General features: G+C 59.1%; 10 protein-coding genes across 10 annotated transcripts; 5 read left to right on the forward strand and 5 right to left on the reverse strand.

The window, feature by feature from the left end:
- Positions 1-119: 119 nt before the first annotated feature.
- PG998_004354 (uncharacterized protein) lies at positions 120-2,096 on the reverse strand (the record flags this gene model as incomplete). The annotated part of the gene is made up of 3 exons (XM_066871172.1): positions 120-1,367; positions 1,439-1,786; positions 1,854-2,096. 3 exons carry the CDS (start codon positions 2,094-2,096, stop codon positions 120-122), a joined length of 1,839 nt encoding a protein of 612 aa, XP_066734922.1.
- A 545-nt stretch (positions 2,097-2,641) lies between these two features.
- PG998_004355 (proteasome maturation factor) lies at positions 2,642-3,255 on the forward strand (the record flags this gene model as incomplete). The annotated part of the gene is made up of 2 exons (XM_066871173.1): positions 2,642-2,644; positions 2,779-3,255. 2 exons carry the CDS (start codon positions 2,642-2,644, stop codon positions 3,253-3,255), a joined length of 480 nt encoding a protein of 159 aa, XP_066734923.1.
- Positions 3,256-4,991: 1,736 nt separating this feature from the next.
- On the reverse strand, positions 4,992-5,949 carry PG998_004356 (uncharacterized protein; the record flags this gene model as incomplete). The annotated part of the gene is made up of 2 exons (XM_066871174.1): positions 4,992-5,140; positions 5,250-5,949. 2 exons carry the CDS (start codon positions 5,947-5,949, stop codon positions 4,992-4,994), a joined length of 849 nt encoding a protein of 282 aa, XP_066734924.1.
- Positions 5,950-8,451: 2,502 nt separating this feature from the next.
- PG998_004357 (uncharacterized protein) lies at positions 8,452-10,051 on the reverse strand (the record flags this gene model as incomplete). Its single annotated transcript, XM_066871175.1, has 3 exons — positions 8,452-8,901; positions 9,007-9,714; positions 9,818-10,051. 3 exons carry the CDS (start codon positions 10,049-10,051, stop codon positions 8,452-8,454), a joined length of 1,392 nt encoding a protein of 463 aa, XP_066734925.1.
- Positions 10,052-11,982: 1,931 nt separating this feature from the next.
- Positions 11,983-12,955, forward strand: PG998_004358 (HAD superfamily hydrolase; the record flags this gene model as incomplete). The annotated part of the gene is made up of 2 exons (XM_066871176.1): positions 11,983-12,002; positions 12,094-12,955. The coding sequence occupies 2 exons, from the start codon at positions 11,983-11,985 to the stop codon at positions 12,953-12,955; spliced, it is 882 nt and encodes a 293-aa protein (XP_066734926.1).
- Positions 12,956-13,235: 280 nt separating this feature from the next.
- On the forward strand, positions 13,236-14,102 carry PG998_004359 (uncharacterized protein; the record flags this gene model as incomplete). Its single annotated transcript, XM_066871177.1, has 1 exon — positions 13,236-14,102. The coding sequence occupies one exon, from the start codon at positions 13,236-13,238 to the stop codon at positions 14,100-14,102; it is 867 nt and encodes a 288-aa protein (XP_066734927.1).
- Positions 14,103-15,100: 998 nt separating this feature from the next.
- Positions 15,101-19,044, forward strand: PG998_004360 (uncharacterized protein; the record flags this gene model as incomplete). The annotated part of the gene is made up of 5 exons (XM_066871178.1): positions 15,101-16,108; positions 16,170-16,208; positions 16,284-16,501; positions 16,591-18,525; positions 18,573-19,044. The coding sequence occupies 5 exons, from the start codon at positions 15,101-15,103 to the stop codon at positions 19,042-19,044; spliced, it is 3,672 nt and encodes a 1,223-aa protein (XP_066734928.1).
- A 604-nt stretch (positions 19,045-19,648) lies between these two features.
- PG998_004361 (uncharacterized protein) lies at positions 19,649-20,521 on the reverse strand (the record flags this gene model as incomplete). The annotated part of the gene is made up of 1 exon (XM_066871179.1): positions 19,649-20,521. One exon carries the CDS (start codon positions 20,519-20,521, stop codon positions 19,649-19,651), a length of 873 nt encoding a protein of 290 aa, XP_066734929.1.
- Positions 20,522-21,878: 1,357 nt separating this feature from the next.
- PG998_004362 (uncharacterized protein) lies at positions 21,879-23,237 on the forward strand (the record flags this gene model as incomplete). The annotated part of the gene is made up of 3 exons (XM_066871180.1): positions 21,879-22,107; positions 22,209-22,650; positions 22,724-23,237. 3 exons carry the CDS (start codon positions 21,879-21,881, stop codon positions 23,235-23,237), a joined length of 1,185 nt encoding a protein of 394 aa, XP_066734930.1.
- Positions 23,238-24,793: 1,556 nt separating this feature from the next.
- PG998_004363 (serine endopeptidase) lies at positions 24,794-27,618 on the reverse strand (the record flags this gene model as incomplete). Its single annotated transcript, XM_066871181.1, has 2 exons — positions 24,794-26,483; positions 26,546-27,618. The coding sequence occupies 2 exons, from the start codon at positions 27,616-27,618 to the stop codon at positions 24,794-24,796; spliced, it is 2,763 nt and encodes a 920-aa protein (XP_066734931.1).
- Positions 27,619-27,820: the final 202 nt, after the last annotated feature.

The raw sequence follows: 27,820 nt of genomic DNA on the forward strand, positions 1-27,820 counted from the left end.
CTCTCATACAATACAAATAGTACTGTTTTCTGTCCGTGCGGCTGTCCCTCCGATAACCGGTGCAAAGGGCCATCTACCTGCTGACAGTATCAATGTCTACATACATCGTGGGACGCCCATCACGACCCGCCCATGCCCCAAATCTCCATCCACCCCTTCTCGTCCCTCCCCAGCGCCCCCCGCGACCTGCCAAACCGCGCCGGGTCCCCCGTGTTCGCCTCCGGGAGGCAGACCCACTCCCGCACGCAGTCCGGGATCTCCTCGCGGACGTGGCTGATGCAGATCAGGGCCTGTTCGGCCGTGAGCCCGCCGACCCGGACCTCGCCACGCTTTGCGGCCTCGCTCTCGACCACGGCCTCGGACCCGTCCTCGCGCGTCACGTAGGCCTTGCGCTCCCCGTGCTCCAGGAACAGCAGGCACTTGTCGCGGACGCCGTCGTCCATGCCGCTGCACGCCTCGTCCAGGACCACGACGTCCGGGTTCTTGATCGTGGCCCGCAGGAACAGGGCGGTGCGCTGCGCCGAGAAGGAGAGCTCGCCGAACATGTAGTGGTCGGCCCACTTCAGGTCTCTAAGCGATGACTCAGCATCCGTCTGGTGGGCGGCGAAGCTCGGGTTGAGCTCTGCTTCAAACCACCGCAGGACGGCGTCCACCTTCTTCTCGCTGTCGCCCTCCAGCTTGGCCTTGGAGCGAAACGTGTCGGCCCAGGCGTTTTCCAACACCTGCCGCACCGTAAGATTGCGCGGCATGAGCTGGTGGATCTCGGGGCTGGAATGGCCGATGCGGGACTGCACGTCCCAGATGGTCAGGGGCAGCTTCCCGGACCCGGGCTCGGGCAACCGGCTTCTGCCGAACAGCCTGATCGGCAAGGAATAAGTCTGGGGGTGATCCGAGCAGATGAGCGACAAGATGGTGGTCTTCCCCGAGCCGTTGGGTCCGAAGATGCCCCAACGCTCGCCTCTCCTGACGGTCCAGACGAGGCCGGGTTTCTCTTGGCCGTTGACGTCTTGCTTCCAGTTGCCAAGCACCACTTTGCCATTGTAAGCAACGCGGCACCCATCCATCTCGACTAATGGCTCTCCCAGAGATTTCTGGGGCTCATTTTCTTGGAGAAAGGCCGACTTGGTTGCTTCTGGCTCGGCGTCCTCCATCAACGTCTCGCCGGAGATGCCCTTGGCGGTCAGAGTCTTACCCACGTGGATGAGGTTGTGCACAGCCATCTTGCTATCCTCCTTGAGGGCACCCTTCGACACGCCCTTCACATACGTCCTCAGACTGTCGAGCACATCTTCTTTGCGGCCCTTGGCCCCCACCTGGCAATCGGAACGTAGGTAGAGCATATGCGTGATCCAATCCGGGATGGGGTCCTGGGGTCGCGCAGTCAGGACGAGGCGTGGACTGGCCGTTTTGGCCATGTCATGTAGCAGTGGGCTCAGACCGGCGACCGTGGGGGATCCAGGCCCATGAAAGGCTCGTCGAGGAGCAGTAGCTCAGGCTTGTTCAGCAGCGCCCTCGCGATCCGCGCCCGGCGGCCTTGGCCGTTGCTCAGCGACGTGACGGGGAGATCCATCAGGTGCGTCAGTCGGAGGTCATGCACCACGCGCTCGAAGTGCCCTGGATCGGCAGGCTGGTCCCTCTTCTGCAGGGCGTTCAGCTCGGTGTTGCCCAGCAGGAAGTCGCGAAGGGAGAAGTCGGTGATCTCCCGCTTGGACTCGTACCGCGCGGCGAGGTAAGCAGCAGCCGTAGGCCCGCCGCCCAGCGCGTCGCCGCCGTTGAATCCCACATACTGGATCATCTGATCCGGCAGCCGGGCGGGCCGCGACCCCTCATCGTCAATCTTGTAGGTCCGCGACCGGGGGAGGATCGCAGAAAAGGCGGCCCCGTAGAAGGCTCAGGAAAGTGGTCTTCCCGCTCAGCGAGGGCCCGACGACATACCAATGGGTTGGGGGATCCACGGCCGAGGGGACGGAGAAGTTCAGGCCGCTGAAGAGCGGCGGGTTAGGGTGAAGGCTCGATGACGTTGACCCCGGGAAGTGGCGGTAGAAAGTGCTGTTGGTGATGTTCACGATGGGCGGGAGGGATCTGGGGGGCCGCATCTTGTCAATTGGGTCATCTCAGCTTTTCCATCTACAAGGCAACCCTTTAATTTGAATTTATTTTTCCATCATTGAAAGTGAGAAGTCGCAGCACAAACGACGCCGTTGATGACTGACTTGACATTCCGTTTCGGCAAGTCGGCCAATAACGATGGTCGCTGGGTTTATGCACCTACCGAGCTCATTTGAATTTAACGAAGCGTGGACGCAAGGGCCAGCCAGGCAAGGCTACGCCAAACCCCAGGTACCTTTTCAGCGGGTTCAGGCAGTCTTGGCCGTACCTGACTGGGCACTGGCACTAACTAAGAGCACTGGGGGACGTCAGCTACGCAAACACCATCGTAGCCTGGCCCGCAACCGCAAGCTGTAGCTCCTCCAACAAACAACTCCATCAACCACCACCACCGCCACCACCACTACCACCATCACCACATACCACAAGAGCCCTCGACCAACTGGGTGTTTGGACGAGTGCATCAACGAGGAAGCAACAACGAAAAAAAAACACCTGCTATTCTCCATCTTCACACGATTCAACCGCCACCATGGTAAGCCTCCCCCCCCAATCCCACCACCATCACCACCACCAGGTCACCACACCCACACCCACGCATCTCCCCGAACCTCACCTCCCCTCTCCCCAAGAGCCCAACCCGCTAACCCCCTCGCCTTCCCCCGACAGTCGATGCGCATAGTCCCCTCCGGCGAGCACGCCACGACGTACAGCCACCACCTCAAGACGGCCGGCGCGCCCTCGGCCCCGGGCCTGTACGACACGCTGCGCAACGGCGTGGGCGCGGTCCCGCTGTCCACCGCCTCCTCGGGCTCGGGAGTCGACCCCGTCACGTCGCGCCACCCGCTCGAGTCGCGCCTCAAGGCCTGGGAGGCGACGCAGGAGGCCGTGCGCATGGAGTCGCTGCGCAAGACGTTCGGCGTCGCCGAGCCCATCCGCCGCGGCATGGAGCTCAAGGTCGTGCGCGACGGCGAGTGGCGGCCCCTGGCTCTCGGCGGTAGCGGCCGCGGCGGCAGCGTGCACGAGGATATCCTGCGCGGACGCGAGACCCGCATCGACTGGGAGGACGTCTTCACGGGCGAGGAGCAGACGGCCGGCGGCGTCGTCGGCATCCACGACGAGATGGAGCGGAAGCTGAAGATCTAAATGGGATACGACGGGAGCAGAAAAGGAAGAGGAAGAGGGGTAGGGAGGCCGGAAACCAATACTCGGGTACGGAGATGAAATGAATGAGGAACAAGCATGGCGAGGGGGGGCCGTAGAGGTACCCTGAGCTATTCATGAGGCTGGATGGAGGAAGAATGATCCAGTTGCCATTACGACCACCTTCATGCCTGCCTGACAGTCAGGCTGGCCAGGACAAATTAGAAAACCTGGCAGCGTAGATATACCATTCGGCTTTTCGCCTCCTCTCCGTGTGCCTAGTTATAGGAGCACCAGAATCATGCTTCAGGCCAATCTCACACCGTCAATATCCCCAACTCTACGATAGTGGTCCACGCATTGAGAATAGATGGGGTTGCAATACCAGCCGGTCGAAAGAAACGCTGCTACCGTGAATGCTACAGCGTAGAATCGACCATGAGGATATGAGTCTTGCCAGCATAAAACGTTACTCCCTCGACCTTCCATGCTGACTACCTACAGAGGGAGTTGGATAAACAAGAAATGATTCCTATTGACAGCGCATGCAATAACTTCTACAAGCCGTCGCCTTCGAGAAGGTCGTCTGCGAGCCGCAAGAGACGGAACACATCATCAACCCCAAGCGAACGGCGACTCCCAAGGGGGTGCATATATGGCTGGAGCTGCTATGGGATGGGACAGGCAACAGACACTCGAGCCTTCAAGCCCTCGAACGATGGCGAGCCCCCGCAGGTTACGAGTCACTTTGGATGAAAGAGACGCTACCACGGGCATCCCACGTTGTTCACCCAATCTCTTTTTGTCAAGCGTGGTCACGGGTGCGAGGGGTTTACTTGGGAATCAGGCCCGTCCACCATTTCAATATACCATGCATCATCGACTTTTCCAGCCCGGTAGCGCAGCTGGATTGTCACTTATCTGCCAACCGACCTGTGTCCGCCTTGAAAAGGGGTAGCAAGTTCAGCATTGGCCACTGAACCAACATACAGGAGGCGCTAGAACCCCAGTCGCGGTTTAGTACTGCTGCAAAGCATGTGATTGCAGGCAGCCTGGTGCCATTACGTGTCTCTTAGTTGCTTACCTTATATGCCTGGGGACCATCTTGAGCATGAGCGGCCAATCTTGGCTGAGGGTGGACGTAGTCCAACATTCACTTGCGGGAAACGCGCTATGGCAAAAAATGATGACCTTCTATTCATGCCAATGTCCCAACGCTATACACAGATCCCCCATTCCCCATACCATGCCCGCCCCCAAATGTACTCTCTATGGTTAGTAAGAGAGAGTAAGAGAGAGAGAGAGCGGTGATGACTGCAAAGAGTCAGAATTACAACACTTATCGCTCTGTGGTTGTGTATAAAAAGCCAATCGAGAAAATTCGAGTCCAGGGGGTGGTGTGACTCGCTTGGTTGCCCCCCATCAAGCATGTCCAATGCCAATGTTGTTGATAAGGATGATGTATTGTGTTTTCCGGGGGAGGGGTGGGAAGTGCGGCCTTTTTTGGACTCGCCCCCTCGAGTGTATTAAGACGGCTCGCTGGCCGAAGGTGAACAACATCACTCCGTCTGAGTAGGTCGGCCGCATTGTCCAACATTTGGTTGAGAACGCATGGAACAAGGCCGAGAAAGGAGTTGGTGGGAGACGCAAGTCCATTTTTTCGAAAGGCCCTCTCCCTTGTTCGTTGTGTTGGTATATTTCTCGCGCGTCCATCTGGCGACGAGATAGGAGAGCTTTGATCATATCACGATGCAGCAGCATCCGGCTTCGTTTTGAACATCGTGGCCTTCCTTAGAGCCCTTAGCCGCTCCTCCTTCCTCCTCGACCATCTCTTGCGGTTTTACCGTCATGTGAACCACGTTGGGAGCCTCTCCGCTAAATCCATAACCTGTGAGCAAGCAAAGGGGTGCTTTGGTCAGCATCTTCCATTTCAACGGTGTTGCAAGCAGATGTGCATGTTTGGGAGATCACAAAGAGGCAGGGATTTGGCAACTCACTTCTCAGAGTCGCCTTGTCGTCTAGCATTTTCCCCATCCTGATCAGGCGGATACTCGCCGGCTCCCTAGGCGCGGTCTCCCACTCTTTCCGCCACTCCCGCAGGATCAGCTCTTTGAGCGAGTAGACGGTGATGCTGAGGATATCCATCTTCCCATCGTCGGTGAGGCCGGGCACGTTGACGTTACGCTTGGCCAGATACTTCTCCGTGATGTTAAAAGGGTGGCGTGTGCTGGACGAAGTCGCAATCAGCAGGATCTCCACCACCATGTCGCCCTTAGCGACCATCTCCTCGGACGGTGCCTGGCCGCCGAGGCTCAAGGGCTCCTCGTGGGTCTCTGGCGGCGGGGTGACTGTGGCGGGCGCTTTCCCTTTTGATTGTGCGGTTGTCGTGGATGTGGATGTGGTGGCTTCCTCTGCTTCTGCCGCCGTTGCCGACGCCGAGGTGGTTTGAGATGTCGACTGCGCCGCGGCTGGTGTCTCCTGGCTGCTGGCGACGGGTGCCGGTGTGTGTTCGCTGCTCGAAGAAGTTGCTGCTGCGGTAGCCGTCTCGGGGGCCTGCTCTTGCTCTTGAGCAGCTGGTTTGAGGGTCAGGTCTTCCATCTCTACGGCTCCCTCCAACTTAGGAGGCAGTGTACCAGACGGCGCAGCAGCTTGTGGCTGGTCTTTCGACTGAGACGCGGAAGAGGTTGGCTCGGCCATGACTGCGGTTCAGCGGGACGAATGCCCTGGGGGTCGCGTCGGGTCGTTCGGTTCGAAACGTTCAATGGCGTGTGATTGAGTGGCGCTCTCCTTGTTGATTCGAGTAAAACAACAGTCGGGCAATGCGATGGCGGATCCTAAAGCAGAAAGGAGAATGGAAGGCACCGGCTACAACACGGAATGGCTGAATTAAAAGATAGATATGTACAATTGACAAAATGCGGTATTTCGAAGTTAAGTGGCGATAGAATTCATGGGATGTAGAAAGAGAAGTCGGACGTCGACGGAGCGATGGCTGGCTCTGGGTTTGGAATGAGATGGGCGGGTAAGCAATAAGGATAAGCAGGAGTGGATGGACGTGGATGGACGGGCGATGCCAGTTTGGAGGAAAGTGCACGTGGACAGCGACGGGGGCGGTTCCCAGGTCCGGACGTCTAATAAACAACCAGAGCTGGCCCAGCCAATGTCGCCGTCGAGATGCAGGGAAAGATGCAAGAACGGACGGACCAGACGTCGGAAAGATATGGAGCGGACAGACAGAACTCAAACAAGCACTAGACAGACTTGGTTTATTTCGATTGATCTTGAGAAGTCGATTGGCCTCTACAAGATTCGCATGTCATCTACAAGATACAAGATGGGAAGCAAGTCATCGAGTTGGGCCGGACCAACTAGGGATGAGAACCGAGACCCGGGTGGATGCGTGGATGCGTGGATGCGCTGGGTGCGCTGGACCTGAATTGGAGCTGGACTGCGCGTGGGAAAGTGCGAGTGCGTGTGCTCCAGCTCCATCCGAACTTCCAGGTTATTTGGGTACCAGCAGCGCCTACTGCCTGCATTTTACATTGTACTTGCGCGTCCGTCCAGATTAGACAGGAAGATGCACCAGTTTTAGATGAACAGCCGGTCCTGTCTCCAGAAAAGGGAATTGGCAGCTGAATTGACTGACAGAAGACATGATCATGATTATGAAATCCGACAAGTTATCACTCAATTGAAGGGATGGGAAAAATGACAGGTCCTGTTTCATGTTTCCTGCTTCGAACCTTAGATGGGGAACGACAAGCCCCAGCTCCAGGGTTCCCGCTGCCTGCCTGCTTGCTGTTGTTGTCGGCGGAGAGGGCAGCTCGCCGTTCGCCTCCCCGATTCGAGCACGAGAAACTGCTAAGGCCTGCAATGGTTTAGTCCAGGCTTTTGACATTGGGGCGAAAGGGCTGGGCATGGGGAAATCGTGAGGGGGTGCGATGCATATTCTGGGCACATTTCCGGGCCCTTTGACTGTCCCCCAGGCTCCCCAGACCCCCCCTCGAAACCTGAAGAGCGGAGTCGGGAAGGGGAAACATGACCTCAAGTTCTTTTCAATGCATTGCCGATAATGGGGTAGCATGGAACATTTCTCACACATATCCCCATGGGGGGTAACGATACACAACTTACAATCAGTGAGCCGTACTTTGACCTGGCCTGGCCTGGCCTGGCCAACTAAACTGTCATCATCACGACGCAAACCCTCGGAAATTCGGCCCCCTTCTAGACCATATCCAATTGGTAGTCATGTCCGCTCTGGACGCCCTTCCTATCTCCCTTTATCGGGGCCGGTGCCGTGTCGTGTTGGGTCTGCGATTCCGTCTTCCAAATCATTATTTCCGCACACACACACTAAGCCTCCTGACCCCATAAGAGCAATCGACTGTCAAAAGGTTGGTTGCATACAAGAAGACAACTGACTTCATCCCCGTCCATCCATCCGAGTATCCGAAATGCGAACTTCCCCTCAACAATCCAGAGTGACGGGATATGCGCCAAGGACCAGGGCCATCTGCACGACACACTCCACTTCCTGATTGGCCCAGGCCGTTATCTTCAAGGTCCCGACAGCCCACGACTCGTGTTCCGTCAGTTTTACTTCGGTCACGGCTACGGCAACAGCTACAAGCATGGTCAGTCCGTCAGCTTTAACATGTTGCATCCGGAGAAAAAACACCGAATCATACGTAGGTGGTGCTTACTGCCTGTACTTAGTAATCGTGTCTCATCCTTCGCATGAAACTTGACGCAATCGAAGCTTGTATTTGTAGCGTGGGGGACTGAATATGCAGTCCCTCGAGTGTATGGCTAGCGGCTAAGCCGCAACCGAACAGCCCCTATTCCCCCATCTTATGAGCTCTTTCCGGGAATATATCAGTACACGACACGTGCAGAAGGAAGCGTCCAACATAGAACATCGACGATGCCCTCGCGTTTGTGAGGTCCTTACCTGCATGGACACGATATTCGCACATGACGCGACAACTCCCAATATGGGATCAAGTGTTTGCTGCCTTGGTGTCATAAGTTTTAACATCCCGAACCTCAACCACCCCCAGACCTGTTCACCGCCCCTCCGTCAACGTGAACGTACTCAGCATCTCCCTTTTATGTGCCTTTCCCACTCTCAGCCCTCTGCCTCATACCTCTCCCGATCGTCCTCCAGAAACCCGAACCGGGAATACGGCGCCGGCGTCAGATAGTAAGGAAAAGACACCCCGCGCCGTTTCCGCCTCTTCTTCGTCCTCCCCATCCCGTCGCCCCCCAAACCCCCTCGTCGTCCTCCTCGACGACGTCATAGTGCGACGCCGGCTCGAACCCCTGCACGGACGCGTACACGGCGACCATGCGCCGCAGGTAGCACGCCTCGGCGGCGGGCGTGAGGTAGCGGTCGCGGAACCGCGCGGCGGCCTCGCGGGCGATGGCGCGCGCCCGCGCCGGCGCCGCCTCGAGCTCGCGCATGCGCGCCGCCAGGTCCGACCAGTCGCGCCGCACGGCCACGAAGTTGGGCCGCGCGCCCGCCGCCTCCAGCAGCGAGTAGAAGTGCGCCACCCACTCGCGCTCGTGCACGAGCGGCACGCTCTCGCAGTTCAGCAGGTAGCGCAGGCGGCCGCTCCAGGACAGGCCTTCGGTGTGGGCTAGGTACTGCGGCCGTGTGCGCGCACGTGTTGTGTGCGTCGTCTGTCAGCCTTTCTCTTTCCCTACTGTGGGGAGGTATGTGAAGATCAGGGAAAGAAAGAAAGATGTTACCTTGTAGCGGCAGAACTCGGCCATGTCCAGCACGTTGTTCCGGATGCCCTGGTCGGCGAGGATCTCCATGGCCGACACGTCGCTCCACTCCTGCCCTCTGGCCGCCTCGACGAGCGCCTGGCGCAGCGACTCGCCGAGCGTCATGCTGCCGCGCCAAGCGAGCTTGGGAATCTTGTCGTCCCAGCCGCCGCCGCTCTTGCCGTCCGCCCCGTCATACTCACGCTCGACGAGCGCCGCGTCGGCCCGGAACTGCGCGTACGACTGCACGCCGTCGTCGGAGAACATCCAGCCGCCGAAGTCGGGCATGACCCAGGTCCACGGGTCGTCGACGTGGCGGGTCCAGGCGAAGCGCGGGCGGCCGTCGGCGAAGCCGGGCTCGCCGGGGCGCGCGTAGTAGTCGTCGGCGTTGAGGACGAACTCGACGTTGGGCAGGCGCCGCGGGCCGCCCGCCCCGCCCGCCGCCGCGAGGGCGCGGTGCAGGCTCGCGAGGCCCGCCGCGGCGCGGTACCGGTGCGGCCACACGCCCTCGTTCTCGTGCACCACGTACAGCTCGCCGTCGTGCAGCAGCACGTGCAGCTCGTAGTGCGGGCGCCCCGCCCGCTCCTCGTTGTGGTAGAGGTGCACGTCGGCGCGCTCGATCGTCTTGTTGTGCTTCAGGAGGTGGTCGCGCGCGCGGTAGATCTCGGCGAAGAGGCCTGGGAATGCGGCCTTTTCCCATGAGGTTCGTCAATACGTGCCGTTCAAAAGTAAGGGGGTGGTTTCATCGAATCATGGACGCGAGTTTGGATTGGATGATCTTCAATCGGCTTACATCGCATTGCTCGTCGCTGAGTCCGTAATTGAATGCATCACGGCCGGCGTCGAACTGCCACGGCGGTCGTTGCCAGAATCCTTTGGAGTACCCCCATTGTGATGAGGAGTCGGAGGCGACGTACTCCTTGGCCCTAATCCGCAGGGTTCGAAGATGGGCAAAGGTGAAAAACACGGCAACCAAACCAATACAGAGCAAGATCATCCGACAGTCACGATTGCTCTTGAACCACATGGTGATGGTCGGGGCCTTGGCTGTCTCGTCGACTAAGGCGACCCACGCGATAAGCGAGAAGCTTGGGGGTGATCACGCCCAGCCTCGAGCGGGACGAACCACCAGCACTGTTATATGGCCGAGCGATCAGTTCCAACTCCTAGGGTATCATACTCTATAGTTTGGTATTACTGATAGGCGGGAAAGTGATTGGACAGGGGCCCCTTCTCGCCACTGTGAATGGTCGTCGAGTGACTACGCAATGATGACCTCCACAAGGTTACCTATGTACTCTGCTCTCGCTTCATATGTTCCTTTCTCTGGCTGTGCTACCACCACGTGGCGTAAACACGGACGCCTCGTTTGACAAAAGACTGCATCTTGGCAAGTTTTGAGCATAGGTATGGAACCCCTTGTTATGACCACTCACACCTTATCCTCTGCTCTGGTTGCCAATTCGGGGTTCATGCCGGATGAAACCTCAATTAAGCTTGAAGCCGGGAGCAGACCTGCATGACGGCTGGCATATTATTGCCGGCATACGTGTGGCACAGGCCTAGCCCGATCCGATCTGGATAAAAGCACCGTCACATCTCACCCGAGATACATTGCGTTGTGCCACTCTTGTCGAAAAAGTGAGATCGCGCGCACTGCTGTCGATTGGTGCCGTTTTCATTCCCGGTTGCGGTGAGAGCCCCTAGCTTTCCTAGGCGGCCGCCGCGAATGAGTGTGACGGCGGGAAGTCGACCGCTTGCGGCTATGGTATCTAATACACTTAGAACTACATACCATTGGGTGAGCCGTTGACAGGAAGTTAGAAGTCGACATGTTCTTAATTCCCCTCTCGAACGTTGGCCACTCCCGGCTAAACGAGACCTTCCTACATTAAGCTGGAACCAGTTCGGGTAAACACTTCCATTTGCCCCTAACTACCACGACAGTCTTCTTTGGCCGGTGATCATTATACCTAGCTAATTTGACGTCAAGTTCACTTTACGCCCTGGCATAGATATAACTAGATGGAGTAATGTCGATTTTCTGGCGCCGCATGGGCAGTGGCTGGTGAGGGTTGGCAACGACATCATAACCTCGATTCAGTTCAATTTAATCCATGGCGATGATGACGAGGCCCAAACCCGTTCGTCAGGTCGGAAGGACCGCAGTTGCTAGTGGTTGCTAACGACCGCGACGACAACCCCATCAGTCACCCACCATATCTATACCGAGATGGACGATGGTATCACCCACGACGTGACTGCTCTGGTCCTTTCCGGGCTTGGCCCATCGCCGAGACGTAAGGATTATCGGAGTACTACCCCTTGGCAGCACATGGTGAAGCTGCGGGCAAAGAGTAGGAAGTCGAGGATGTTACTAGGACCAGTGGCCAACCCCCTTTTTGCGACCAGTCGATAAGCCAGACTTGACCACAAAAACTTCCACAAGGCGCCCATTTGGTCTTGAGTCATAATCTATCTTAAACAACTAGCTTTCATCCCGTCTCGAGATAAAAAGACAAGTCCGATGTGGTGTAGTGGTTAACATTAGACGCTCTCACCGTCTAGCCCGGGGTTCGATTCCCCGCATCGGAATTCATTTTTACCTTTTTATCCTTTTTGCTCTGCAGCAAGATCCTAGAGCATTTTATGTTGGTATATTCATTTCTTTGCTTTCTTTATTTTAGTTTTAAAAGCAAGCTCGGCGGGAACGGCGGGATGGCATGCATCATTGATGGGTCTATATGTTATGTCGAGGCACTTACTGTAGATTATGTTTGTGTCGTGTGATGTGATTGGACAACTAGGCTGTTGGTTGCATGCAGCATGATATGATTGTACTGACGGCAGTACCCCGCGAACCCTTCTTTCCGCCAGACCCATGCTCGGCAACACAGCACTACCAAGACAAAAGACGCGTTCCTGCATAAGCCTTGAAAGGCCAGCGACCTAAGAGACATGGTTCCCACCACACCAGAGTAAGTACTGCTGCTTGCCGAATAAATTTCTAGTTGGATGTACTGCGAATCATATTCAATGCTGAGACGGAGACCTTCTGTGCCGTGCCAGGTTCCCCGCCATCCGCGCCTGCATCTTCGACCTGGACGGCCTCCTCATCAACACCGAGGACATCATCACCACGGCCATCAACCAGCTCCTGGACAAATATGAGCGACCACCCATGACGCGGTCCGTCCGCGCCCAGCTCATGGGCATCGCCAACTCCTCCAACGGCGACGCCTTCCACGATTGGGCACAGCTGCCCATCTCCCGCGAGCAGTGGGCCGTGGAGTCCAAGGAGGAGTTCCGGCGGCAGTTCCCGCTCTGCGCACCGCTGCCCGGCGCCGCATCCCTGCTAGCCAACCTCCGTCGCGCTTCTTGCTCTGCCTCGTCGACCGCCGCTTCGCAAGGAGACAAGACGCAGATCATGTTGGCGCTGGCATCCGGCACCACGGCGCACAACTACGCCCTCAAGACGTCGACGTCGGCCGAGACGCAGAGGATGCTTGATGGCTTCGCGCCCGAACACAGGGTCCTGGGCGACGATCCGCGGCTGCCCGGGCGTGGACGGGGCAAGCCGGCGCCCGATATCTACCAGACCGCGCTGCGGGCCTTGAACGCGACGCTGGAGGCGGCACCCGCGGAGGAAGAGGGGCGGCCCATCCTGCCCAGCGAGTGTCTGGTGTTTGAGGACAGCGTGGTCGGGGTGGAGGCCGGCAGGCGGGCGGGGATGAGAGTGGTCTGGGTGCCGCATCCCGACATGGCCGTCGAGTATCGCGGCAAGGAGCAAGGCGTCCTGGCCGGGAGAACTGGCATGGTGGAGGCTGGGGATGAGGCACAGTTGGGCGAGATGGATGACGGCTGGGCCGAGATGATTCCCAGTTTGGAGCACTTCGATTATGTAAAATATGGTCTTAATGTAGCATCATAGGTCGTATATGCTACTACGGGCTGGTTAGGAAAGTAGAAGATTGTTTGAAACCCCAGATGCACCCGGAATCTTCCTCCAATATTGGGCAGCGTTCTTGGCGAGTTGTTATGGTGCTGCCTTGCTAATGAGGGGCTTAGGTTGGGTTAGCGCTGCACTTCCGTTTGCTACAGTCAGCGTCAACCACTCAATCCTTTACAGGAATGTACTTTCTCGACAGCTTCTTCGTGGCGCTTTTCTCCTTTACCCGACCCAACATTTTGACATACGACAATGCGTGGGCATGGCGGCGAGTAGCAGCAGCCAGGAACACGTGCTTGGCACACCCGAACTCTTGGAGAACATTCTGCTGCACCTCGACCTCGCGGCTCTCCTGACCTCAGCGCAGTTGGTAGAACGAAGATGGCGCAACTTGATCAGTCATTCCGCAGTGCTCCAACGAGCGCTATTCTTCCGCGGCGACCCAACGTTGCGTCACGATACGGCGTTGTTGATCAACCAGGATGACAACCAAGACAACAATAGCGAGGATGACGCACTTTGGGTTGAAGACCGCTTTGGACTCAACCCGCTGCTCCGGGACAAGTTCAGGCCGTTCTTCCACGAGGCAGGACCCGCCGCCGAGGGGGAGGTCCTATCCCAAGTGCCGGTCGGCAGGTTTAGCAACCGGCCGCTAGTGCGCAGCCAACGGTGCCACCTCACGCGCCAGAGGTTCCACGCCTGGCCGCTGGCGAGCGACGGCGCCGAGAAGGGCGAGGCCTTCATGCGTCCGGGCGCCAGCTGGCGGAGGATGCTCGTCGCGCAGCCGCCCATGCAGCGTCTCGGATTCTCCGGCGGGGCGGGTAGCAGCATGGGCTATAAGACGTGCCGCATCATCGAGCTGCGACGGCCAGCAATTGACGACGATGCCATCAATGACAATAGCACCGAAGTAGCAACGCAAGAAGGAAAAGAAGACGGGCTGCGCATGGGCGAGCTTTACGACGCCGCCGTGGCCTGGCTCACGGTGCATCCGGCACTCGCCATCATGTGGAACCCCCGAGCCACTATGGCTCTCTGTACCCAAGGAACAAGGTCGGCTGGACTCCGGCGTCATGATAGACGTGCTTTTCATGTTGACGAGAACGGTCGGGGGAGGCATGCGGGATGAGTTTATGGAGAAGTTCGTGTATCCCGGAGCCTGGGGCAGGCCACCGCTCCAGTCCACGAAGTCGCCGAGGTGGGAGAGTCGCCAACCTGACGGAAGCGAGGTGAAGGGCGAGTTCGGCGGGGTAGAGTACTGGAACCACGTTTGAGAGGGAGAGGGAGAGTGTGTGCATGGATAACGCACTGGAATGAGCGTCTAGTGCCTCTACCCAGAGACTATTGTCAGATCAAAGCTGGATACGGCGACAGCCTGCATACTAGACAGTTTTCGCGAATTACCATGTCGGCTGCAATAAGTGGGATGATATGCAACCTAAGAAAACAACCTGATGCCCCTAGCCAATCGGGCATTTCTAGCTCGGTAGATGCTTGGAGCCGACAAAGTCACCTAACCCAGCATAAGTCGCCATGAATTGACATGCCGTTTATTTACGTAAGCCCACGTCATGCTGGCTACCCTTGGGCAGAACCTTGAGGCCGCGTAATTCTCCAGAATGCCAAGACCGCGGGCTGGCCGTCTCATCCGAATCAACGCCAGGCTTTTTATGCCTGAGTCAGATTCTCTGGAGGATTCACAACTCGGGATTCAATAGAACCAAGGGAGACATTGAAAGAGGCATGCAGGCACTTGCATCGGTGATAAGTCCGGTCGATTCTCTATTGTCCGGACAAGCTTCCAGAAGGTAGCAAGACGGTGGGAATGCAAAATGCTTAAAGGTTGGGGCTTGCAAGCCGGTTTTCCAAAACGCCGAGACGCCAGCCGGTTGAAACTTCAGACGCGCATCGCAGGGCACATCCGGGTATGCGGCACATCAGACCAGCTGTGGGACTGTCCAAGCCCTTCCAAGAATTCTGGCGTCATTGCTCAAACCATGGACATTTCAACGTGGGCGTGACGTCGTGCCATTTTGTGTGTGTGAAATTCGACCTACTGTATCATGCTATTTAGTAAAAACGTACACATTTGCAGTCCTGAGATTGCCATCATGCGTAGCGGATGAAATGGCCCATATTCTTCGCGGCGCCAAACCGGCTTACACGGCGAGACGACCCGTCCCGACCATCAACAGCTACGTGCGCGAGCAGCAGCAGCGCTCCGCCCAGGCCCTGAGCCCGGAGGACGAAGACTTCAGCGACGACGAGACCCGGCTGGACGACGACGACGACGACAACGACGAACCCGGAGGAAAGACGAACGAGCTCGGAAAGGCCCAGTCGGCCGGCAACCATCTAGAAGAGCCGGTCGATAACCATGACTCGCAGAGCGCGGTGACCAAGGACACGTCCGAGGCCGTCGATGGCCAGGGCAACCTCAAGCAGCGGCGGAAGGACTTCGGCAAGCGGAGAAAGCTGAGACGCCGCCGCGAGCGCGAGGTGACGGACCCCGTGACGCACCTGCCCGTGCGCATCTACGACTTCCAGCCGTCCGACCTGGCCGACGTCCCGGACTCGCTCATCACGCTGGGCGCCAAGTCGGGCCGGCTGACGGGCGTGGCGGGCAAGTCCAAGTCGGACGAGGAGCTGCGCCAGGAGACGGACGAGATCGACCGCTACCACGCCGAGCTGGACACGCGGTTCCCGCCGCCCGACTACGAGGCCGTCAAGAAGCGCCTCGTCGGCATCTACTCCAAGAGCATCGTCGTCGGGCTCAGCGCCGTCGTCGCCGCCGCCTACGCCGTGTCGTGCGCCGAGGCCGCCCTGGGCAGCCGCCGCGGCTTCCTCCCGTTCGCGTCCGAGGCGGCCATCGGCAGCTTGGGCTTCCTGGCCGTGGCGTACGCCATCTACGGCGCGCGCCAGTGGATGGCCAACCGCGTCGACGACATCTGGGAGGAGGAGCTCTGGCGGGCCGAGAAGACCGGCCAGCGGCGGCCCGAGGCCGACGACAACGTGGGCGCGCGCTCCATCGCCGACATGGACCCCGCCAGCACGCGCTGGCTGAACGACATGCTGAGCTCCTTGTGGCCGCTGGTGAACCCCGACCTGTTCTTCGGGGTCGCTGACACCTTGGAGGTGGGCTTTGACTTATCTCAGCTACCTATTGTCCCTATACTAATAGATGTGACAACTGTAGGACGTTATGCAAGCTAGTATCCCGGGCATCGTGCGAATGGTTAGGTTGGTCATTTCTTCTTCCCGCGTCCGGTTGCCATCTGCGTACTCACAAGTCCAAGCATAGAGGATATAGGTCAAGGTGGGCATCCCATCAACATTCTCGGAATCAAATGGCTCCCCCACCGGTGCCGCCATGAACACGATTTCGAAACTCGCTGGCAACAGAGGAATGAGCCCGGAAGACTTCGACAACGACGCTAAAAAGGGCCTCGAGGGCGAAGAAGGGGATTTCCTCAATCTGGAAGTGGCGTTTGCATACCGGCCACAGTCGGCAGTCTCCGACGAAGCCAGGTTGCAAGGCAGATCTCAGCATGCCCATCTCGTTATGGGCTTCTATTTACCTGGGCGCATCAAGCTGCCCATCTACGCCCACCTCAAAGCGCTCGTCGGGAAAGCACGATTACGACTCACCCTTATTCCCGACCCCCTTTCTTCAGCTCCGTGACGGTGACGCTCCTCGGCCAGCCGAAGGTGGAGATCGCCTGCATGCCGCTGGTGCAGAAGGGCCTGAACATCATGGACCTGCCGCTCATCTCGAGCTTCGTGCAGGCCTCGGTCGACGCCGCCGTCGCCGAGTACGTGGCGCCCAAGAGCATCACCATCCCGCTCAAGGACATCCTGGCGGGGCGGGACTTCAAGCTGGACCCGCGCGCCAAGGGCGTCATCGTGATCCACGTCAAGCGCGCCTTCAGCTTCAAGCAGGGCGACCAGGCCATCCCGCTGCTGCGGCCCGAAGGCTCGTCGGACCCCTACGTGACGTGCGGCTGGGCCAAGTACGTCAAGCCGCTGTGGTCGACGCGCGTGCTGCTGCAGGAGATGCAGCCCTACTGGGACGAGACGGCGTTCCTGCCCGTCACCGACGACGAGCTCAACATCAACGAGCGCCTGCGCGTCCAGCTCTGGGACTCGGACCGCTTCACCGCCGACGACGACCTCGGCCGCGTCGAGATGGACCTGCGCGACCTCATGCACGACCCGGCCACGGTCGACCGCATGCAGGACCGCGTCGACGGCTTCAAGGCGCTCAAGGCCAGCGAGCGCATGCCGGGCAAGCTCGAGTGGAGCGTGGGCTACTTCCCCAAGATCGCCATCCAGGACGGCCAGCTGCAGCAGCAGACGGAGATGCCCGAGGTGCGGACGCGGGAGGCGCTGGCGGCGCGGGCGCAGGAGAACTGCGAGCGCAAGCTGCGGGGCGGGCCCAAGATCGACGACATGGAGGGGACGCGGCGGGCCGAGCACAAGGAAATGGAGGACCGGATGGTGGCGTCGGCGCCGCCCGTCGCCGAGTACCCCTCGGGCATCCTGGCGATCCAGATCCACGAGGCGACGGGGCTCGAGATCCGCGCGCACCACAACGCGGACCGGACGAACCAGGGCACCGAGGTCGACGACGAGGTCGAGGAGGGCGAGGAGCTGCCGTCGGCGTACTGCAACATCGTGCTCAACCACGAGAAGATCTACCGGACGCGCGTCAAGCCCAAGAACGCGCGGCCCTTCTTCAACGCGAGCACGGAGCGCTTCGTCCGGGACTGGCGCACCGCCGAGGTGCTCATCAGCGTGCGCGACTCGCGCGTGCACGAGGACGACTCGCTCATGGGGCTCGTGTACCTGCCCCTGCGCGACGTCTTCGCCGAGCGCGCCCAGGTCGACCGCGTCTACCCGCTCTTCGGCGGCATGGGCTACGGCCGCCTGCGCGTCTCCATGGTCTTCCGCTCCGTCGGCCTGCGCCTGCCGCGCCCCATGCTGGGCTGGGAGTACGGCACGCTCGCCGTGGGCCCGCGCGTCGGCGCCCAGGACGTGGCGGCCGAGCTGCAGGGGCTGACGATGAAGCTCGACACCTCGCTCAGCTCGGGGCACATGTACTACCACAAGGCGTCGCCGCCCTCGGCCAACGGCCCCATCGGCGGCGGCGGCGGCGGCAGCGCGGACGAACAGAACCAGGCGTGCTGGTCCACGGCCCATGGCAAGATGCTGCACCTCGGCGTGCGCAAGCGCTACAGCTCGCCGCTCGTGCTCCAGTTCCGCAAGGAGCGGCGGCTGCGCGGCTTCGACAGCAAGACGCCCGTGGCGTACGCGGTGCTGTGGCTGGCGGAGCTGCCCGACGACGAGGAGACCGAGGTGGCGCTCGACGTGTGGAAGGGCGACCTGAAGCGCGCCAGCACGTGCGCCCTGCCCAAGGACGCGGCGGGCGACGAGAAGGTTGGGCGCGTGTCGCTGCGCGTGCGGTTCCGGCGGGGCGTCGGTAAGGCCCACGCCGGGCTCGCCCACCGCGACCCCCACGTCGCCAACGTCATCGAGGTCGTCGAGACGGCGGCGTACCAGCTGCGCCAGACCCGGCGCGACGACGAGGGGCCGTGCGCAGCGCCGCCAAGGCGCAGACCGAAGGGGCAGTGGCAGGGGCGCCGCCCAAGTCCTCGTCCGGCAAGTCGGCGGGTACCGAGGGGACGGCGACGGCGGTGGAATCCACCTCGGAGGACAGCGACGACGAGGACGATAACGACGATACCCAAGGGGATGGCGATGATGATGATGGTGGCTATGTCGACGCGATGAGCAATATCGTGGGTGGCGACGACGATGGCGACGGGAGTGATGCTGGCGGAAGCGACAGCGACCAGTACCTCCAGGACGAGTCCAACCGCGGGATGCGCGACGCCCTGCGCGACTACCGGTCGCACGCCAAGCAGACGCACCGGCGGCACCGCGGGGTGATGCAGTTCAAGGGCGTGCGGACGCTGTGGTGGATGAAGCACAAGGTCGGCTACCTCCAGGACCGGGTGAGCGGCAAGCTGGAGCACGGCGACCGGAAGACGGTGGTCGAGAGCGAAGTCTGATCGGATGCCTGCGACAGACCGAGATCCATATTATTATTGTTTTGATACTATTCTTGTCTTGTATTCGAAAAGAGAGAGAAAGCTAGCGAGGCGGCATGGCGTTCCGGCTACCGGGGACAAAAAGAATGAAACCCGTTTTACGTTATTAATTTGTCCTTCATCCGTTGATCGTCATTTCCCGCCTCGCTGTGGGCTTCGTGCGAAACGGTAAGTGATTGATCGACAAGTCGGCCGAAAGAAACATGGAGAATATGTCCAGATCATCGGCCACACAGATCACACTTCCGTACTGCACACTTGAGGTGCATCTTCTGGCCCGTCCGTACTTATCTCGTTCCTTTGATGAGTCGTGACAGGCTCGAGATGAGATGGGACCAGACCATACCACACACGCGCCCGAGTGTGTATCTTGAAGACGTCACGTTTAGCGCATCTAACATTCCACAGCTCAATGGAGACTCGATCTTGGTTGTAGCAGCTTTTTCTATGCTGACTATGTTTATTAATTATTTCTTTGGGTATTTCTATTATTGGGCACCAATTCGAGATCGGTCGCTCATACGCTTTGGTCACTTTCGCATTGAATGACGGCAAACCAATACGTTTACGCCTTGCGGGCGCGCTCCTGGCCTTGCTTGGCCACGTCGGCCAGGAAGGTGGCGCACTCGTCGACCTTGGACAGGAAGGGCGAGTGCGACGTGTTAGCGTGGTAGGTGATGGCGTTGGGGCCGAGGGCCGAGGCCAGCTGCTCCTGGATGGGCAGGAAGATGGCCTTGTCCTCGTCGCAGAAGTAGAAGGCGCACTCGACGCCGTCGTTCCAGGGCTCGTACGCGACGCAGTCGTGGAAGACCTGCTTGGACTGCACGCACAGGTCGGCGACGGCCTGCTCTTGCGTCTCGGGCTTGCAGTCGTGGTAGAAGGTCTCGACCGGCTTGTCGGCCACGACGACGTCGCCGCGCGGCAGCATCCACGGCAGCCAGTTGCCGCCCAGCATCTGGTAGATGGACAGGCCCTTGGGCGTCACGAACGCCGACATGTAGACGAACATGACGACGCCGCCGGGCAGGCCCGCCGCCTGGCGGTGCTTGACGCCGAACTTCTCGACCGATGTCGCCTTGCTGCCCTCGGGGCTGTTGGCGTCGGCGGGCGCGCCCAGCGCGTTCTGGCCCACCAGGCCGCCGTACGAGTGCACCACCAGGACGATCTCCTTGCCCTCGTCGCTCAGACGGCGCAGGATGTCGCGCGTGGCGTCGGCGTCGGCGTCGAGGCCCGGCAGCTTGGCCTGCACGTCGCCGTCCTTGAGCGCGGCGGCGTGCTTGTCGGCCTCGACCACCGACGGGTAGTCGACGGCCTCGGTCTCCCAGCCCTGGGCCTGGAGGTTGGACCGGAGGGCGTCAAAGCAGAGGCCCTTGTGCCAAGCGCCGGGGCCGAAGACAAGGGTGGGCTTGGTGGCGGTGGTGGTAGTAGTAGCAGCCATGATTCTGATTTCCGTTTCGGGCGACTAATTTATATGCTTCGATAGTTTTCCTTTGTTTTTTTCGGCCAAGTATACGGATTGGGAGAGGTTGAAGAGCAGGTAGCAGCAGAAGAGGATAAATCTTCAGTTCCTCGGCGTATGGCTTTTAATTGCCGTCAGCCGTCCAGGGGCCAAACTAGGACAGCAAGTTTGGCTTATATGAAGATTGCAGCCGCATCTGATGCGTTTACTGCTGCTGCCGTGCAGCGCAGCAACAACGTAATTGCTATGGGGTATAATGGGACAGCGGTCTCAAATATGTAACCTGCTAACTTGCGCTGCGGCCCATCTCCGGCCCAACATGGCACCACGTTTCGTGTTAGCTAATTGCACGTCGGCCCTATTGGTCCCTGCAGTGACCAGATTCTGGACACTAGGCAAGTCATCGGCAGGAAATATTACCCGTTGACCGTTAGTCGTTTCCTCCCTTATTGGGCTTCTTGGCTTCGATGCTTGTCTCATTCCCAGAACCGGGATGGCCGGAATCGTCAAGTTTGGTACTGCCGGATACCGCCAAGGAAGAAGACGGGCACTTGGCGCGATGTTACCAGAAATGAATCTCTTCAAACATAGGGAGAGCGCCGATTGGCTGACGGTGGGACTGCCGACTCCCCTGCATAGTCGAGAACCCACGTGAACCGTTACCCATCCGCGAACAGACGACGGAGTGGTGATCTTTCTTTCAACCCCTGCCTTATAAGTGGCGGAGGTATGGCGCTGATTCTACTTGCATTACGTGTTACGCGGTTCATACAGTACACGTATGTTCGCAATAATGACATGGAGATTCCAGCTTATTATGTAGGTATTTGGTATGTGCAGCCCGCAGCTGGCAGCCTCGGAACAGCCCTGTCTAGGGTCTTGACTAGGCCGAAACTAGAGTCGAGCTAGCCACGAACGATGAAACTGACAGACATTTTAGACTTTCTGCCATGCCCGAAAGAGGGCCACTGCTGGTTGCGGGCCGTTAGTTACGGTTGGGACTGCTCCTTACGGTATCATGCATAGGCAGCTGGGCTGGTAATTAGCCTGGCAATATCAACCCGACTTACATATATGCACGGAGTACAGAGTAGTAATCACCACCTGATGCAGACCCTTCCCGGGTATGCCACATATGTGGTGCTGCGTAGTTTTATATAGACGGGTCCAGACAGTCCAGACGACAATCGTTCGTCTGTCTGTCTGTCTTATCTAGTGCCGGCCAAAAAAAGATGGTTTCGCTCGTTGTCCACTCCATCACCAACTTCCCACCACCCAATCCACACGCCATTGTTGCCGCCGTCCATCGCCGGTGATTCCCAGCAAGTCGGCCGCTATGTACATACCGATACTGGAGGCGCTCTACGCCCGCGACTACGACGTGACCGAAGACCAGGGGCCTCATCAGTCGGCGACAACCACGGCCCTGCTGGTTCTGGCCACTTTCTTCGTCGCCCTGCGCTTCTATGCGCGCTGGATAAAGTCGTTTGCCTACGCCAGCGATGATTGGCTGCTCGTGGCGGCCCTGGTCGTCACCTTTATCACCGGAGCTCTCAACTATGGCAGTAAGTGGCTCTCTCCTTGCGGCGGTTGGACAAGACAACAAAACGACAACTACATATACATATGGTAGACCTGGACTGACGTTTCTGGCAATAACCCACAGTGATTGCCAACGGCCTCGGCAAACACATGAGCGTGGTCCCGCCCGAGACGCTGACGCAGTTCTTCAAGCTGCTGCTCGGCTTCGAGTGCGTCTACGTGACGGCCGTCATGCTGGTCAAGCTGTCGGTCCTGCAGATGTACCTGCGCATCTTCCCGTCGACGGCCTTCAAGTACACGGCCTGGGGCATCGGCGCCGTCGTCGTCGCCTGGTGGATCGCCATCGTCCTCGTCTGCATCTTCCAGTGCACCCCGATCCCGAAAGCCTGGAACCCGAGCCTGCCGGGCCACTGCATCGACCTCAAGGCCTCGTTCGTCGGCAACGCCATCCCCAACATCGCCACTGACGTCGCCATCCTGTGCATGCCCGTGGGGCAGGTGTGGCATCTGCAGGTCAACCTGGCGCAGAAGCTCTCGCTCCTGTTCATGTTCCTGCTGGGCAGTTTGTAAGCAAAAAGACAAAAGATCCTCGATTGCGCTGGGGGACCCTATGCTAACATTTTTGTTCTTCTTCTTCAGCGTCCTTTTCGCCAGTATCTACCGCTTCACCACCATCATGCACTGGCAAATCGAAGACACGACCTGGACACTGGCCGAGGCCTGCACGTGGTGCGTGGTCGAGAGCGCGTGCGGCGTCATCAGCGCGTGCCTGCCGACGTTGCGGCCCGTCATGATGAAGATCTCGTCGCAATGGGGCTCGCTCAACTCGTCGCGCAGGGGAGGCACGCGGACGACGGGGCTGTCAGGCGGCAAGTCCCGCGGCTTCGGCTCCGACTCGGCCGGGCTCGTGACCATCGGCGGCGGCACCGGCGCGTCCGCCACGGCCAGCGGGCGGCGGCCCGGCCCGCGCTCGCACGCCTTCTCCAAGATGGACGAGAGCGCCGCCGACAACCACTCCCTCGACGAATACCCCTTGCAGTCGCCCTCGCCGCCCAACGGGAAGAACGATGGCATCCAGGTCCAGAGCGGGTTCGCCGTCCAGCACAGCAGCTCCGGCTCCAGGTCCGATGACGACCATAAGCACTACCGCTGAAAACCCCATAGATGAAAGGGGAAGGACTGTAACACCAAGCAACAAGGGAATAAAAAACATGTGTATTAATAAGCGAACTATATCTAAGCGACGGCAACTGGGTAACGAAACTACGAAACCATAGTGTATACATAATAATTATGGACATTTCTACAAGAATACCAGATATTGTGGTAAACTCGAATGAGACAATCCCACATTCCTCAAAATGGTTAACAGAGTATAAACCCAGAATGACATACTGGGGACTTGAAGTAATGTTGTAACAAACCCCTGGAGGTGCTAGATCTAGAGTCAGTGTGTTCTCTTGGTTGGATAATTGTATCTACGACTCTTAATATGAACCAAGCTGATTCTCCCAAATACCCTCTAGGAGACTCACGTGAACAACCCGTATGAGGCAAATCCAATCTTCCTCTATTACGTGCTCTACTCATGCAGCCGCGCAGGCAGAACGCCGATATACCTGCAAGAGAGTGAATGCTCAGATCCTGAGCTGAGGTCTTTATCATTCGATGTAAATGCGGAGCTGGGATTGATGGTAACGTCGGTAGTCCGGCTAGTGCTTATGTGACCAATGCTTGGCACGCTTCCGAGATAACATGGGCTGCAAGTCGGCCTGGCGGTCTGAAGAAGGAGACTCCCTATGAATACTCTATTGAGGCGGGAGGATCCCGAAGGCAAGACTACCCAAAGGCGCGGGACTGTTTGATACAGCTCTCTGGACATAAATCTATAAGTAGACAAGAAAAAGAAATGTTCATTCAGGGTTTCCGAGAGAAGGATCCATAACCGAAAAGAAAAGAAAGGAAGAAAAGGCTTTTCAGGTCTATTTTCTTGGCTGCTGACTCGCTGCGTCCCCCTTTTAACTGCATTTTTTCTACCCCCCTGAATGCCCTCTTGCCACATTGGATGCATCGTACAGATCCATGTGCTGATCCATGCGGTGGCGATAGACTGTACCTGGTCAGCAATAAAGTTAATTGGCTGCAAAGACCCTTGTCACAACTTGCAGGAACCAGTCGATCTCTCGATGCTGTGCCGTACAAAAAGGTAGCCAAACCGCATTCAAGCAAATGTAATGTAACACTACAGAATCGGCAAGTCCGTGCCGTCCAAGTTTTGGCAAGATTTTGTTTAACAAATTGCCTCTTTTCCAGGTCAAGAATATCTTGTCTCATTCTATTGGCGTCGCCCGCCTATCCGTATCACGTCGATTCTATCACCCTATCCCACAAGTATTGTAGAACTCATGGCTTAAGCCATTATCAATATCTCATAATGGATGGGTTTCCATGCCGGTATATCTCACAGTCTACTCCAGAAAGCCGTAGCGACGCGGCGGTTGGAGCTGGTTTACGCGTTCAACATTGTGTTAACGGATGTTCCCTGGATTGAAAATGTGGTAGTGTAATGCTTCTATACTAAGTAAAACCAGGCTGTGCTCTTATATCACATTCACATAGTCCATTTTATAATAAAGGAATATTAAAAAAAAGCCCTAGCGCTGAGAACTAGGAGAAATCTGTTATGCATACTCGGGCCCGTACCAGCCACTACGCCTTCCCGGCCGCCGGCAACCCCGTGCTATTAGCCGCATACCGCAAAACCCACCCCTCGGACTCCCAGACGTCCCAGTCCCGCGCGAACACCCCCGAGTCCGCACTCAGCCGCCGCGCCGTGACCCGCCACACGTACTCGCCCGCGGGCACAAACGCGCGGCCCCCGTCGGTCCCGTTCCACGCCTGGTAGCCGCTGCCGTCCCACGGGTTGTTGGAGCCGCTCGCGTACACGGCGCCGGGCAGGATGGGCTTGCCCGACGTCTTGTCCACGAGGTCGATGGCGAGGTCGCGCGTCTGTGTGACCAGCGCCAGGGCGAGCCCCGGCGCCAGCCCGTCGGCCGGGAACACGCAGGGCGGGCTGGCGCCGCGCCCCCGGTATTGGCACTCGAAGACGCGCCCGGCCGCGAGGCGCGCGTCCGACAGCGACTGCGCCGCGGCGTCGTAGCCGGCGGCGTACGTCTGGTCCCGGTTGATCATGGGCAGCGCCGCGAGGCTGCCGCCGAAGCCCGTGTAGGGCAGGCTCAGCGTGGAGTTGGTGCCGCTGCTGTTGCTGCGGGAGACGACGTCGATGGTGACGTAGCCGCCGAAGTACGAGACGCGCGTGGCGGCCTCGGACATGGCGGGCTCGCTCGCGATGGAGACCGAGACGGTGGCGGACTTGCCGGGTTCCAGGCGGAGGGCGGCGGGCTCGATCGCGAGCTCGGCGTAGATGGGCTGGGCGTCGCCCTTGGTGAGGTCGTACAGGGCGCCGCCGGTCGTGTTCATGACGTACCCGGAGGCCGCGCCGGTGTGGTGCAGTGCGTACGATAGTGTCTCGGCCCCCGAGTTGGTGAGGGTGAAGGCTAGGTGCGCGGGGCGGTGCGCCGTGTCGTTGAAGTTTAGGCTCGTCGTGTTGGTCAGCGTCACGGTATGGACGGCGGCCCAGGCGTCGACGAACCCGGCGCCCTGGGCGATGACGGGGGCCAGGAAGTCGCGGTTCTCGCCGTACTCGGACCGTTGGCGGGTGTTGAACTTGATGGGCTTCGCCGTCAGCGCCAAGGCGTCTTGGATCTGGGCGCCGGTCCAGTCCGGGTGCGTCTGCTTCACCAGCGCGGCCACGCCGGCGACTAAGGGGGTCGCCATGCTGGTGCCGCCGATGACGCCCCAGTTGCCGAGGTATCGCGGGAACGTGCTCAGGATGTTGTGGCCCGGGGCGATGACGGTCGGGCGGCTGCGGCCGTCGAGGCTGGGGCCCCAGGCCGAGTAGTAGGTGAGCTGTCCGCCGCTCTGGGTGTTGTTGGTGGTCTCGATGGAGAGACGGCCCGACACGGGGTCCGAAGGGAGGGTCACGGTCACGTTACCGCCCTTGTTCAGCTCTGCGATTATGGAGATTCCGATCTCGTGGTCAATCGCGATGATGCCCTGAGCTCTCTCGGTAGGGACATCGGTGAACCACGGACAGGGCTTCGGGGACGAATCGGGCGTCTTGAACATGTGATTCATGACGTAGGTGAAATTATACCTGGGAGATGCGGCAAGGGTTACACCGTCTTGGTCGATCCAGCACGCGTTTCTCTCGATTAACAGTATGGTGTTGGCCGGGTCCGCGGGAGGCGCCATATCATCGGCGACCTTGTTACAGCTGCCGCTCTTGACGCTCTTGGTCGGCGCCCAGACGGTTAGATTGGTCGAAGGGAAGCTGACTCTGGATCCGGGGGTAAAGGACAAGGGCGACGTGTTGCCCCCGACGTCAAGGTCCCATGCCACTGCAGACAAGGGGTGATGGTGTTGTACGTCGCTCCCACCCCCGCAACATCCAACGCCATAGCAGCGCCAGACGCCGTAAACGGCCCCGTCCCGGCCGGGCTGTTGCCGTTGGAAAGCGACACGAAGGTCCCGTTGCGGGCGATGCGCGCCGCCACGACGGCCCAGGGCTCCTCGGGGTACGCGTTGTCGCCGCCGTAGGAGCAGGTGATGACGTCGACGCCGCGGGCGCCGGCCTCGAGGAACGCCGCGATCAGCAGGTCGGCGTGGCTCACGTCCTCGCCGCACGCCTGGATGCGGTACAGCTCGAAGGTGGCGTCGCGCGCCGCGCCGTTGACGCCGTGGTACGGCGTCGTCGTCGTCGACCCGCCGGCCCCCTTGGCGCCCACGATGCCCAGCACGTGCGTGCCGTGGTACGAGCAGTTGTCGCCCACGACGCTGCCCCCGCCGATGATGTCCTTGGTGTACCCCACGTGCGTGCCGGCGAGGCCCGGGACGCTCGTGTCGAAGCTCGAGTCCACCACGGCGATGCGGATGCCTTGGCCGGTTATGCCCTCGGCGTGGAGGCGGTCGATCCCGGTTTCGATGTGAGTGGAAAGGGTGTCTGGGGTCGATTGGCGAGCGATCGCTACATTCGTGTTGCTGATGTGCGAGGTTGCGACATCGCGACCACCCAAGGAGGCATCTACCCCCTTTGGTAACCACTCGATGTGGCTCGCGCTTCCATCACGTGGGATATTTCTCTGCGCCTTAACCTCTCGAACAGGCCAGGCCTTCCCCACGACGCCGAGATTATTGATGGCCCCGAGAACGGCTTGCTGCTCGATGTCGTCGTCGCATTGGAGGTGGAAAGACGAGCCTGTGAAGTGTGGGGAGTCAAACTGGATCCGGGGTGTGGCCGTGCAAGACGCACCGAGCACGGCAAGGGCGGAAGTCACATCGTTCAGCAAGTCGCCGCCTTGGAAGGATTGATCCGATTCTACGATAAAGGCGTCCTGGTAAGCAGCACCATTCACCACGGCGGCCAAGGACCCAACACTGGCGAGCAGGAGGGAGGTGCGGTGGAGCGACGGCATCATAAACGAGGGGTGATACCGACGGTACGCATGTAAACGAATGTAACCAAAGGGTGTAGATCGTCTGGCATTCACGAAGTCGGGTTGCACAGGCGGCTACTTATATGATCAGGTCGTATCCACGAGTCATGCGCTTCCAGGGGTTTACGTCCATTTTGCCAGGTCGGGGGGCCGCTGTCCGCGGGCGACCCGGGGAAAAGGC

The sequence above is a fragment of the Apiospora kogelbergensis genome (genome assembly GCF_038363985.1).
Source record: "Apiospora kogelbergensis strain CBS 113332 chromosome Unknown utg000002l_segment0_segment0, whole genome shotgun sequence".
NCBI lineage: Eukaryota > Fungi > Ascomycota > Sordariomycetes > Amphisphaeriales > Apiosporaceae > Apiospora > Apiospora kogelbergensis.